This window comes from Prunus avium, chromosome 5, assembly GCF_965620075.1.
Source record: "Prunus avium chromosome 5, drPruAviu1.hap1.1, whole genome shotgun sequence".
Classification (NCBI taxonomy): domain Eukaryota; kingdom Viridiplantae; phylum Streptophyta; class Magnoliopsida; order Rosales; family Rosaceae; genus Prunus; species Prunus avium.
The window spans coordinates 16,431,530-16,443,874 of record NC_142288.1 but is presented as its reverse complement, the minus strand read 5'-3'; the positions used below and the strand labels follow the sequence as shown (position 1 = coordinate 16,443,874).

The window sequence follows — 12,345 nt, the reverse complement described above, 5'->3', positions numbered from 1 at the left end:
TGTAATGGGATTTCATGTTTAAGGCCTTGGTTGGATTCGGTTAGGGTTTTATTTTTTTGGGTTTAATAGGATTGGTGAACATTTAAATCGAATTTTTGGTTGTGTTAGTTGGATTTGAAATTGATTTTGGTATTTGGGTTCGGTTCTTTTGGAGAAATGAATTGAAATTTTATATCTTATTGGTATTGGAGGTTTTGATTGAATTGAATTTTATTGAAATTTCTTATATCTATGGGTTTTGATCTTTTTGGCGTGAAATTGTGTTTTTAGGTATTGTTGCTTACTTGGAAATGCTGCAAGCAAGCTAGACCCTGAAGCAGTCACCAGACTTGGAGGCCTTTGGCTAGTTGGGGGTGTGGGTGGGTATGGGTGGTTATGGATGATGGTGCGGTGGTTGGTTGCAGAGAGAGGAGAAAGCATGAGGTGGACTTGGACTGTCTCAGCCTCTCCTTGTGCCCCAATCAATATCCACAGCCAATTGATCATCTTTTCATTCACTGCAAGGTTGTATATCAGGTGTATGGATTTCTTAGGCAACTCAGACTTTCTCTTTAAAATTTGGACTTTGGGCTAGCTACAGTACTTGTTAAAAATTTGGTCCAACAGATGTACACAGTAAATGACTTTACCGATCCAAAAAAAGAGAGTAAATGACTTTACCTACGCCTATTTACATCCATGAGGGAACAACTGTATGAAAACTCGTAGAATAGTAACATTCAACCAAGGGGGAAAACTTCGATTATGCATGTTTTTTTCTGCAATCCATGAGATCTGCAATTGTTAGGAATAAAAAAGAAATTATATATATTGTTATTAAGAGGGTTAATATACTGATACATAGAAAACTAGATATAACACACCAAGAAGAGATCAATAAGTATAATATTGTTACCCAATTACCAGCTGATCAGATTATACGACCATAAAGAATGATCTTTGGGACATGAGCTATCTTGTGCCAATCCTCACCTTCTTCCCTTTTGCATCTTTCAGCTAAAGGGTCGCTGCTAATCTCCAACTCTCTCAGTGCAGTGAGGCGGTGCATGCCTTCGGGAAAAGTAACCAAATCAGGACAGTCTATAATCTTTAGTTTTCGGAGCATGGTGAAGTTTTGGAACCCGTCCGGTAACTGGAGAAAGGTATTGTCCAAGCGTAACCCTTGTAGAGTGTTTGCAGACTCTTGCAGCCAATGGGGTAACGCCTTCAAACTCGAATTTTCAATCCCAAAAAATCTAAGACCCCGAATGCCTTCTCCTGACCCCATCAGATCTAGCTTTGGGCAATCACTGATATCCAAAGTTTCCATTGTGGTCATGTTACAGGATGGCAAGGACTCCAAGTTTTGACATTTCGAAATGACCAGCGTTCGAAGGTTAGTGAGGGATCCCATCCCTTCACCCAAACATATAAGATTGTTACACAAAATCACAAATAAAGTTCGAAGGGAGGTGAGATGTCCAATTACTTTTGGTAAATGTGTCTGGTTTATGGTTAAGACCAAGTACCTGAGGCTGATTAGGTTTCCCATGTCTTTTGGCAACTCCTGGAGTTTTTCACAATATGCAAGCACCAAGGATTGCAAATGATGCAGCTTGCAAATAGAATCGGGAAGCTTACTTATATGCCGATTAAATGACAAGTCGAGATATCTCAAGTGTCTCAAGTTGCCGATGGAACTTGGCAGCACCTTAATAGTCAAGTTACTAAGATTTAGCACCCGTAGGAAGTTGAGCCTTGAGATGCATCTCTGTAAAAAAGATAGATTGTTGACCCCAACTTCTATAGGAACATATTCACTGTCCAAATCTGAAATTATAATGGTTCTCAATTTCTCAAAACCGAGTAAGAATTCTGGGTCTTCTTCTTTTTCCTTGGACAAGTCCCTCTGAGATATTGACACATGTCGAACCATCTTAGAAGAATAAGAGGGACGAAAATTCAAAGACGAGTATTCTACCTGTGCCATTGAGATTGCTAAATCATGAACTAGATCGTGTATTTTAAATACTATAAAAGTGGAATCATATTCCACGATCTGGAAGAAATACGTAGAACATAGTTGCCTTATGTAGTGCATACCAATATCTTCAAGCTCTTGGTTTCCATGTTCTTGGGAGGATTGAACAAAGCCTTGAGCCATCCACAACGGAATCAAGTCTTCGCTTCTAAATATGTAATCCTTTGGAAAAAGTGAACAAAAGGCAAAACAAGGTTTCAAGTAGACCGGCAACGCATCATAGCTTAACTTGAGTGCAGTTAAAATGCTCTTGCTTTCCTGTTCCAATTTCCATATGTCAGTGTCTCTAACATGTGACCAATAACTCTCATCCTTGTTCGATTTGAGGAGGCCCCCTATGGTGTACAAGGCAAGAGGAACCCCTCCACACTTCTTCACAATATCTTCCCCAATTTTCATCAACTTGGGATGGTTTCCCTCTTCTATTTTTGTGAATACCAATTTTTTAAATATAGTCATACAATCTGAGTGGGGAAGGCATTTCAACAGATACACGTGTGCAGGCGCTATAATCAAAGAAACCGATTCGTTTCGTGTTGTTACAATAATTTTACTTCCATTGGCTTCAATCTTTAACAAACACTTGAAATCAATCCATTTTTCAAACGTAATTCCCATTGGCTCTTTATCCCAAACATCATCCAACACCAATAAAAGTTTCTTGTTTTTCAAAGTGTGCTGCAGCTTCATTTGCATCTCTTCAATGCTTTCATCTTTACATGTTTCTTTAGTTGCAGCCCTGACAATTTCTCGGAGCAATCTTTCATTGTCAAAATCATTTGAGACACAAATCCAAATTCTCAAATTAAAATTTGCTACTACCCTATCATCATTGTACACTAATTTAGCGAGCGTGGTCTTTCCCAAGCCTCCTAATCCATTAATGGAAATAATGGAAACATTCTCCTCGTCATCATCACCTTCACCAGTGTAAGTGTCCTTAAGAAGATGGGTGAGCATCTCTTCTTTATCGTTATCTCTCCCAATCACATTTGTGGAGTGCACGAAAGAGCTGGTCTTCCTCTCCATGTGCATGTCATGCCAATATGCAGCTCGTTCAGACAGATTGAACTGAGGTTTTGCGGCTGCAATCTCACCTAACCTTTTTCTCATATTTTTTATTCTGTGACTCATTTTGTAGCTTGACATGACAGAATTTGGAATTGAAAACAAGTTGTGTACCTTTTCTTTCACGCTACCTTTAGGTTTGAGCATTTGCATCCGCAACTTCTTGTATTCGTATTCGTCTAGAACATCATCCATGTCATAGCAAACATCTTGGAGCTTTCTGAAACAGTCAGCGAGCAAGAGGGGATTTGACCTCTGGTTTTCCTCTGCATACTGGAGCACCTTTGTGATGGTTGATAAGGTTTCATGGAGCTCACCTTTGACATCTTTCGACAAGTGAATTTCTTTGTGCCCACGGGAAGAAAGCCTTTCCAGCACTTTTGTTGCAATGTTACAGGAAAACGACTCCATAGCGATTCAGGATCAGGACGAAACAGAGTTTGAGTTCTAGGGCAATAGAATAGAAGTCGGAACCAAGATAACTGAGTTCTTCTAGGACAAAGAAACTCTATAATATGTAACTTTTGAATTATATTGATAAAAAACGCCTTCTCACAACTCTGAACTAGCTAGGCTTATATAGCCATCAAACCCTATAATAAACGGGAAACCTAATTGACAAGGGAAAAGCAAACTAAATCCTAGTAAAGATAGGAAAATAATCATTTAAATTAGGATTTTTCAGTTGGGTTACCCCTTGAACTATGATCCTAATCAAACTTAACTCTATGAACTAAAAAGTCAGCCAAGTTAGCACTTAAATGTATTAAAACAGCCAATTTACCCCTTACCATTAAATTTTTCTAATTCCATCTACTTTTCCGTCTGACTTTATGTTTTTATTTTTTTTAAAATTAAATTATTAAAACTAAACATTTGGATAATTAAAAAAAGACAAAAAATCACTTTTGATCCCTGTAATTTGTCACTTTTACACACTTTTACCACTTTGATCCATGTTGTTTTAATTTGGTCAATTTTGTCCCTATGGTTTCAATTTGAAGCAATACAAGGACAATCTCTCATTTCTATCAAATTGGAGTAACTTCTGTTACCCGTGGAGGGGCAATTCGGTCAAATTATTAAAAAATCATTCTTTATAAAGATACTAACCTTGAGGCCCATGAATGACAAAAAAAATATTGAGGATGCAATCTGATAATTTCTTAAACCTTAGGGATGTTTTGTGATATTAAGCCAAATAAAAAATAAAAAATTGAAGGCTCAATTTACCAGTTCTAGAGTACGCTAGCATTTACAGCAGGATACAAGACCACAAACAATCATATTGACACAAATTATAACATGAGCAATTAAATCCCTATGATTTATGCTTGTCAAAACAGACTCCTGAATAATTCCCACTCAACTCAATTGTATAAAATTCCAGCATCCACCCTAAAATCCTCTCAAGTCTTCACAACAGCAATCCCGTGTCTCTAGCACCTAATCTCGTATGAACCGGCTTTGGTGATATAGCGGACCCACTCAACAGTGTTGTATCCACTCTTTTCCCATACCTGCAGAAAATCGATGAATAAATGCAACATTTTTTACAGAATGCATACTAGTGTTGACAGGGCAAAGCCAGTACCTTGAGAAAACGGACACGTAAACCAGATGCTGTGAACATTGGAACCTGTATACACAATAACTCAATGAATCACCTTCTTTAAAGAGGTGGACGGGGAGAAGAAACAATATCAAATGCCATAAAGACATACATGAAAACAGAAATTTTAAACGATAGGTCGGGAAACTGTTCATCTATCAGGAAATCCTAGGTCCGCCACTGATAATAGGCAATATACTAGAGACTTACTGTGCGAAAAACATGAACACGCAAGCAATATTTCCTTTTCACACATGTGAACAGCATCCAAGTAACATAGGGATCAAAATTTTAGGCAGTGAAAAAAACAGCATGTATAATTTCCATATGTGCTTCAGAAGATATAGAAGTAGAGCAAAAATTAAAAACTAAAAACTAAAAAGTATTAGTTTTGAAATGCATAAACCTAGCAGCTGATTGTTTGGGATTTGGTCACATTTTTTAATTTTTAATTTTTTCTCTAATGATACCTACTAAAGTGGAGATGAGCTGCTGGATTAACAAACAGATGAAACAAGTGTCATAAGAATACTGGAGTTAGCAGCAATGATTAGTTAGGCACCTGGAACTCCATCTGAATTGGTGGTCTTGTCCAAGATTTCTTTTCTGTCATCGTTGAAATCAGCTCAACTTCTGCACTCAAGGTTGGCTCAGTTTGTCCTGGAAATTTTCTTATCCTACAAAGTCACAAGAAAGTTGATATACAGTGAAAATAATGCACACACATTTCAGGCAGTCAAAAAGGCTCCTATAAATTTCATATATGCCAGACAGATTTGCATACTTTGAACCTACAATGGTACCTACCCCAACCCCAAATCTAATCCCACCTTTTTACCACCTAAGCCAGCGTTCAGGAGCTACTGAATTAAAACAATATTGCAGTTTTTTCAACAGAAAATTAAGATTGCAAATCTTAACAAATTAAATAGTACATAGAATTAGAACTCAATAAATAAACATACTACAAACACTCACTTCCAAACCAAACAATCAATAGCAGCATTGTATTTTGCTCGACCCGAAGTCACTTGAAAATTTGTCTTTGCTGTTTGTTTTGGCACAGGAATTTTGATGACAACCCCAAGAGCAAACATTTTTGCACCGAATACACTCTTTATCTGAAGAGAAGTAGTGCATATAAGTTATTTTCCAAGCAACAAACATCCAAAAATAGCAACCTTTAACATGAAAAGTAGCAAACCTTAACATTTACTTCAATGCGAGTTCTACCAAGTTCCTTAATTGTAGGCAATACTCGGAAGGGAAGGTTCACGCCCTCAGTAATACGGTACCTATTGCACATATAACCAATCACAGAAGCAGGCCTTATGAATACAATTAAATGTATACAACACTGCTACCCAACTACAACAATTTATCTGGTATTAAAAGAAACTCTACCTATCATTAAGATTTATGACAGTGACATCAGGCTGTATAAGATTGCTAACTGCAGAGAAGGTACTAGTAGAGAGTACCAAAAATTGAGTACAATCCTATAAAAGCTATTTAGGACTTTTGTTGGTTTATAACTTTAACACCCAATAAAATTCTTCTGTCAAAAGAACAAAAGATGACTGACTGAAGTTAGGAAGCATGAGTCACAAACCACCTCCCCTTGATATGAAAGCATACAAGATATAAACCAGAACATCAGATGATACAAAGTAGCGGCACAATTGAAACTCCTCGCAAGGTTATATGTCAAGCTCATATTAAAATCAAGTTCCCTCGAGTTGTGACATCCATTTAAGGGACTATTTAATTTGTCATAATGCGCAATGTAAAAACAACATTACCGTGAAGTGAGCGGGTCTGAGCACCCTAAGAAAACAGTTAAATTCACACCATGAAGGACAACATTAAAGGAAGTAAGGGCTTACTTCATTAATTCAAATTCACCATCAGGTGGCACAAAACTAACTGTCTTCTCTGAGTTGAACCTTGTCAAGTTTACACATTGATGGAAAGTAACATCGTCGAGCTCGATGGTTTTACCACTGCATAATAATCAAGTTTAAAATAGAAAAGAAAAAGAAAAAAAATCATGTACTGTCAAAAACTGACATCACTCATTAAGAGTTATTTGCAATATCTTGATGAAGGCAAAGATGCAATGCTCGAAATACAGAACAGATCAACTATAAAGGCCAAAAAAAAAAAAAGGACACTGTAAAGACAGATTTAAAATAACAAAACAAAAAGAGAACAAAAATCACTGACAGGTAGAAATAAGAGTTTATATGGCAATTGGTTAGTTCTGAGGTTTTTATGAGGAAATTGGGCAAACTGTTCAAAGGCATCAATTGGTTTTGTCAAGTTCTTTAAGACCTTAGATTACGTAAGTGTCGTGGCTACATAGAGCATGTTTTGGTAAGTGAGTTTGATCCCAGGAGCTTGATTTGTGGTGGAGGCTAGAGGCTTAATTTTCAGTGAGGTGGAGATTGATGTAGTGCGACTCAATATAAGGAAAACAATTTACTTGGATAGCACCTTCCCTCGCAACGCTTCCTACAAATAGGATTATTGAAGTTTTCTAAGAGTGAATGATTGCCACAATTAAGAGAGAACCTATGAGCTTCAGGTGCAATTGGTATTCTCCATTGAGAACTGAGACCGCATAAGAGAGCTTACTTAGTTGGTTGGACGGACCTATCAGTTTCTCATTGTAATTTTATTTACTCTTTTGGTTTACTGGATTATCGTAGTCTTCACCCACGTGTGCATTGTCAAGTTTAGGGTGAACCATCCTAAATTTTGTGATCCTGTGCTTATGTACTTTACTTTTCCTCTTCCATGATTCTCCTTCCTGTGCTAGGTTTGCAATGTTTGGCTGGGTAGTTGCGTATAGAAATTACCCGAATGGCAAAAGCTGGTAAGGACGTATTCCCATGTGCTACTCTAATAAAACGAGCTACATTTGTTTTCAAAGGAAAAGTGACTATAAACAATATCAAAGGGAACAGTAATTTGGAAACAAGATACTAAGCCAAGAAAGTTGATGATTAAAAAGATTAGATAGAATCAAAATAATAGAACAGAACTGTCAGCCATTGAATACCTTTTAGTAGGACGGGATTTGAGTTGTGACTCTTTCTCAAGGCCAATTTTATCATTCAACCCCAACTTCAAGTCGGGCATTCCAGAGAGGAAGCATTTCATAAGAATTTTCCCGGTTACATCACAACGCAGCACACTACCTATAGTCACCAAAATCGCTTATGAGTAACCAAATAGACATTGTTCATGCAACTCATTCAAAAACACCTTCCCCACCTTTGGAAGACATAAGAAGATTTACACTTTCCACAATATCCAAGAAGACCTGCATTGAAAAAATGTTAATAATCTAATAGAACATACAATAATGAATGTAAAAAAGAAGTACAAAAATTTACATCACCTCATTCTTTTTATAAACAAGGCCCTCTCTGCGCCAACCAACAGCACCTGTAACTTGTAGAGTTGCATTTGGGACTGGTTTATCTGTAGGCTTTTGTTTTTTGGAACACAGTTGAAAAAAAAAATTGATCAGAAACTAAAATCATGATATACACATGAAACAGCTACAATATTCTGTATATTATCAGAGGAAAAAGTCCAATGAGACTTCATACACATTGGCCCTACCATATCCTGAACCTGAACCATTAGAATCATTTTACCTTAGAAGAGAATGGCGAGCGCACTCCTTCTTGAGTGATGTAAAGCTTTAAAATTTCTGGTGAAAGATTCTGTGGATAACCAAAATCCATAATTTCTGCAATTTAAGGGTACATACTATTCAGACATTTATATGATGAACTCTCAATATAAATGATATATTTGACCTTCTATTTTGTAGAACACTGGTTGACTAAAGATAAGTGTAATTAGAAACAATAGAAATAGATGAAAAAGATACAAGTTCATATGTCATTCAAAAACTGACAAACAAAAACATGCATGCATTTTCATATCATAATCAACAAATAACATAATGGATGCTTGCATGAATTCGGGCATGGTCAGTGCATGCTGCAGCACATGAATTTATAGACCAGCGACAAAATAATGCAAATCTAAGTTAATGTTACTCATTTCAACATCATCATATTCCATACAGCTGAATATAATAACCAAGATCACAAATAATTAGAGTTCTTATCCAGGATTGTTGGTGTAGTAGTTTCCGTGCTGGGAAAAGGCAAACAGAGAACCAAGTGAATCATTATTGTGGACCATTTCTCTTTACCTTCTTTAAGTTTGAAATTCATGATATTCTCAGATAAAGATAACGAGTCCAGAATGGAGGGCATCAAGTGAAATATACATCATCTACTAAAAAAACTCCTTGCACAGAGCCATGTGTTCAAATTGCAAACAATTGTTATGTTACGCCATTTTACAAAGCCCCACCATACTGCGTTCGATGTGTTGAGAACAAAACTAACAACAGTGGCATATTCTTGAGCACAACAAATATTACAACTAGCGAACCCTGTCATATTGTAAGAGGATGTTGTGTATGGTTGAACTATGTGTAGCAAACCCAATTTCTCTTCTACTTTTCAGCTTTTTTCCTTTTTTAAAGTGCAAAGCATGTGTAGGATACAGTTTTGTCTACCACACAATAGCTTCTGTACATGCATGGACACAGTATAGTTAAAATTTTGTTCAATGACATACCGTCCAACAGCTCATAAATCAGAACAAAATTATTACGAATTGCATCTTCATCAAAAGCCCCACCAAAATAAGATTTGAACAGTGCAACAGCCTGCAAGCAGAATAGAGTACCATAATCATCTACCACAGTTAAGACTACTTTTCACAGGTTCACATAACAAACTGTAAAAAACACATTACAGATCCATGTTCTCCAACCTCAGCTTACAAGGTGGGTCTTACTATTATAAACTTGTCTAAGGTGAGTTAAAAACCTTTATGGGCAGATTATTAAATGGGCAGACCTGTATACTTGCTACATAATATGGAAATCTTTTTAGCATTACTGTGCAATGAAAACAAAATTAATTTACTTGGTCCATCCCCCTTTGGATTGATAAACAACACACGTTATTTCTCTAAGTGACTGGTGAAAGATAACCAATAAAGATTTCACGGACCCGTTTCTTATAAACATTAAAACAATAAAGCTGTACGAGAACCCTTTAACAGCTTCAGTCCTGTCAAATTTTTCTGAGTAAAAACTTAGAATTCAGAATATGATGCAAGCTTCTTGAACATGTTTAGCTAACAGGTAACTTGAACATGTTTAGCTACCAGGTAACCAAGGGTAGAGAAGATCCTTATATCAGATCATCAATATAGAAAGTTTCAAAATCCAAACAGGAAAAGGAAATCTACATAGACTTTAGATGATAACATCATCATTACCTCAACAACGAACTTGAATGCACAGGCTACATTTGCATTGCTGCTGACTACAATAACAATATAAACATTGCTGATTCTCATGTAAAAGAAAGAGCATCCACCAATCTGCCGAACAGGACATGTTCCAAGTTCTTTTGTTTGCATTATGTGCATTCGGAAAGCATCCACCATATTTCCCCTGAAAGAAATGAATTGTTATTACACACTAACTTTAATAAACTTTTACTTACAAAAAATGCAGCCGACAACAGAACAACGAGCACCAGCATGTATCGTCTAAACACATGCAAACAGAAGTTTAGACCTGACAATAGTATTTCTTGCACCACCCTATACCATTTTATGTGAGCTTAGAACCTACCCCAAACCCTCCCTGTTGCCTTCTCAAAGGCCAAGTAATTCCGAACAGTACCTTTCTACATATGGTCAAATAAAAATACCCCACAACAGCAGTAAATACTAATCCAGAAAGATTAAACATTAACAGAAAAAACATGGTATGTGCCTGCCTGCCCGGGCCTTAGTTCAGAAGGTAATGAGTGTGCTGTGGTTGAAAGTAGGTCTTAGGATCATTTCATAAGACACACAGAACTGATCCTATGGAAAATCATTGGATCTTAAAGAAATTGTACAAGCTGACTCAGAAGGCCTCACTCTTACACTGTTGCCTACTACATATACATGAACAAAGAACTAGATAACTTGTTTAAAAAAAACCTGAAAAAAAGAATTAAAAGAAAGAAAAATCCCTTTTCGAATGCCTGTGATTCAATTTTCATAAATACACAATAAGTGAGCGTCATATTTACCTAAATCCATAACACAATCAATTATTTAATGAGTACCTAACAAGCCTCAGCCCCCGTCCATAAGGAACATTTTACGCCAAAAGCAATAGATAAGCTTAAGCTTAAGTAGTTTCATCTAAGTCTTACAACACCTAAATAAATAGCAAAACTCACAGAACCACCAGTTAACTGCAAAAGTATTGAGAACAGCAGCAGCTAGGTCCACATTTGTATGAAAAATAACAAAATAGAACTATGCACCATTTCCCACTTTCGATTTAAATTTCATTTCTCCACATCTCAGAATGACAAAAGCACCTTGTCCCTTACAAATTTCAACAATTTGACACAAACCCAGAAACCTTAAAAGCTCAAACAGAATACCCATTGACCAAAAACCATGTCGCAATACATAAAAGTAACTTCCGGGCCATACCCAGATACAATAATCCACAAATATATAAATGTAATCCAGATGCAATTATACAGAGATATATACATACAACCCATTTCTTAACGATATTATACCGACCAATTCACAGCACCCAAAAGCTCAGAGAGAGAGAGAGAGAGAGAGATTACCCAACATCGTCACGATAGAGGCGGTTGATGAGAACATCACCTCGGAGGTTCAAGAAGTAAATGGCGGAAGCAGCCACCGGCATCTCTGATCCAGTGGATCAAGACCCAAATCAACTGATGAAATGGGACGGTGACGGGACTGGGTCAGCTGTCAGATCTGCGAGATTTGGAAAGGGACGGCGGTGATTGCCAGACGAAGGCAATTCCAATGGTCTGTTGGTTGGTGGTGTTAACTGATAGCTTGTGAATTTCGTCGGTGAGCAATGTAAACAATTGTAGACTGAAAACAAAGAATATGAAATAAGAGATGTTTTGTGTTTTCAAGATCAACAAGTCGCCGAGTTGCAGTCAGAGAAGTTGGTCTTGCCTTCTAGTTTTGCATATTTGGATTTCACGCGCGGCAGCTAGCATTCGTTGAAAACTTAAAAACCATATATCCTAGCAGACATTAAACAATAAATTAAAATTCAAAAATCATATAACCTAGCTTAAGTGGATTTCGCCAGTTGACCAACGCAGTGAGCTCAAATTTGAGTAAAATATGTTAGCTTCATTTCGTTTGTTTATTGAATAGGTTGTTTTGACAAAAATTACCGTTTTAAAATTTGATGCATGACTAATTTCACATGAGGTTTTGATGGTATACGATAAAATGGACCAAATTAATGTGTAGATCACATTGATTGATTTGAAAATTTAAGCATTGAAATAAGGACTATTGTTAGAGAACTCTCATGCAACAGGGATAGTAAAAAGTGTTATCCCCAACCATAACAAACTGACACGTAAGATAATTTTTGTACGTGTCATTGTGTTATTTGTTGAGGATAACAAAACAGTATTATCCCCGTTGTAAGAAAGTTTTTTTCTTTAACAAGTGTAGGGATCATTCA

The 12,345-nt window shown here is 36.7% G+C and overlaps 2 protein-coding genes across 2 annotated transcripts; both read right to left on the bottom strand.

The window, feature by feature from the left end:
* Positions 1-829: 829 nt before the first annotated feature.
* LOC110768002 (putative disease resistance protein RGA3) lies at positions 830-3,785 on the bottom strand. Its single transcript, XM_088253442.1, has one exon. The coding sequence runs from the start codon at positions 3,497-3,499 to the stop codon at positions 911-913; it is 2,589 nt and encodes an 862-aa protein (XP_088109568.1). The 5' UTR covers positions 3,500-3,785; the 3' UTR covers positions 830-910.
* A 465-nt stretch (positions 3,786-4,250) lies between these two features.
* Positions 4,251-11,878, bottom strand: LOC110768016 (Clathrin adaptor complexes medium subunit family protein). The gene is made up of 13 exons (XM_021971696.2): positions 11,453-11,878; positions 10,083-10,260; positions 9,372-9,462; positions 8,369-8,463; positions 8,107-8,196; positions 7,980-8,028; positions 7,765-7,903; positions 6,587-6,703; positions 5,905-5,995; positions 5,679-5,821; positions 5,263-5,377; positions 4,683-4,727; positions 4,251-4,608 (listed from the first exon to the last, which is right to left on the bottom strand). Exons 1-13 carry the CDS (start codon positions 11,533-11,535, stop codon positions 4,528-4,530), a joined length of 1,317 nt encoding a protein of 438 aa, XP_021827388.1. The 5' UTR covers positions 11,536-11,878; the 3' UTR covers positions 4,251-4,527.
* Between the last annotated feature and the right edge of the window lie 467 nt (positions 11,879-12,345).

Bases quoted from the DNA above. Each gene is read 5' to 3' on its own strand.
- LOC110768002 (XM_088253442.1), bottom strand. From the start codon at position 3,499: ATGGAGTCGTTTTCCTGTAACATTGCAACAAAAGTGCTGGAAAGGCTT.
- LOC110768016 (XM_021971696.2), bottom strand. From the start codon at position 11,535: ATGCCGGTGGCTGCTTCCGCCATTTACTTCTTGAACCTCCGAGGTGAT. The intron at 10,261-11,452 runs GTAATCTCTCTC...CATTTCTTTCAG, and splicing joins CTCTATCGTGACGATGTTGG to GGGAAATATGGTGGATGCTT. The intron at 8,029-8,106 runs GTGATGTAAATT...TTTTCAATGCAG, and splicing joins TTGTTTATAAAAAGAATGAG to GTCTTCTTGGATATTGTGGA.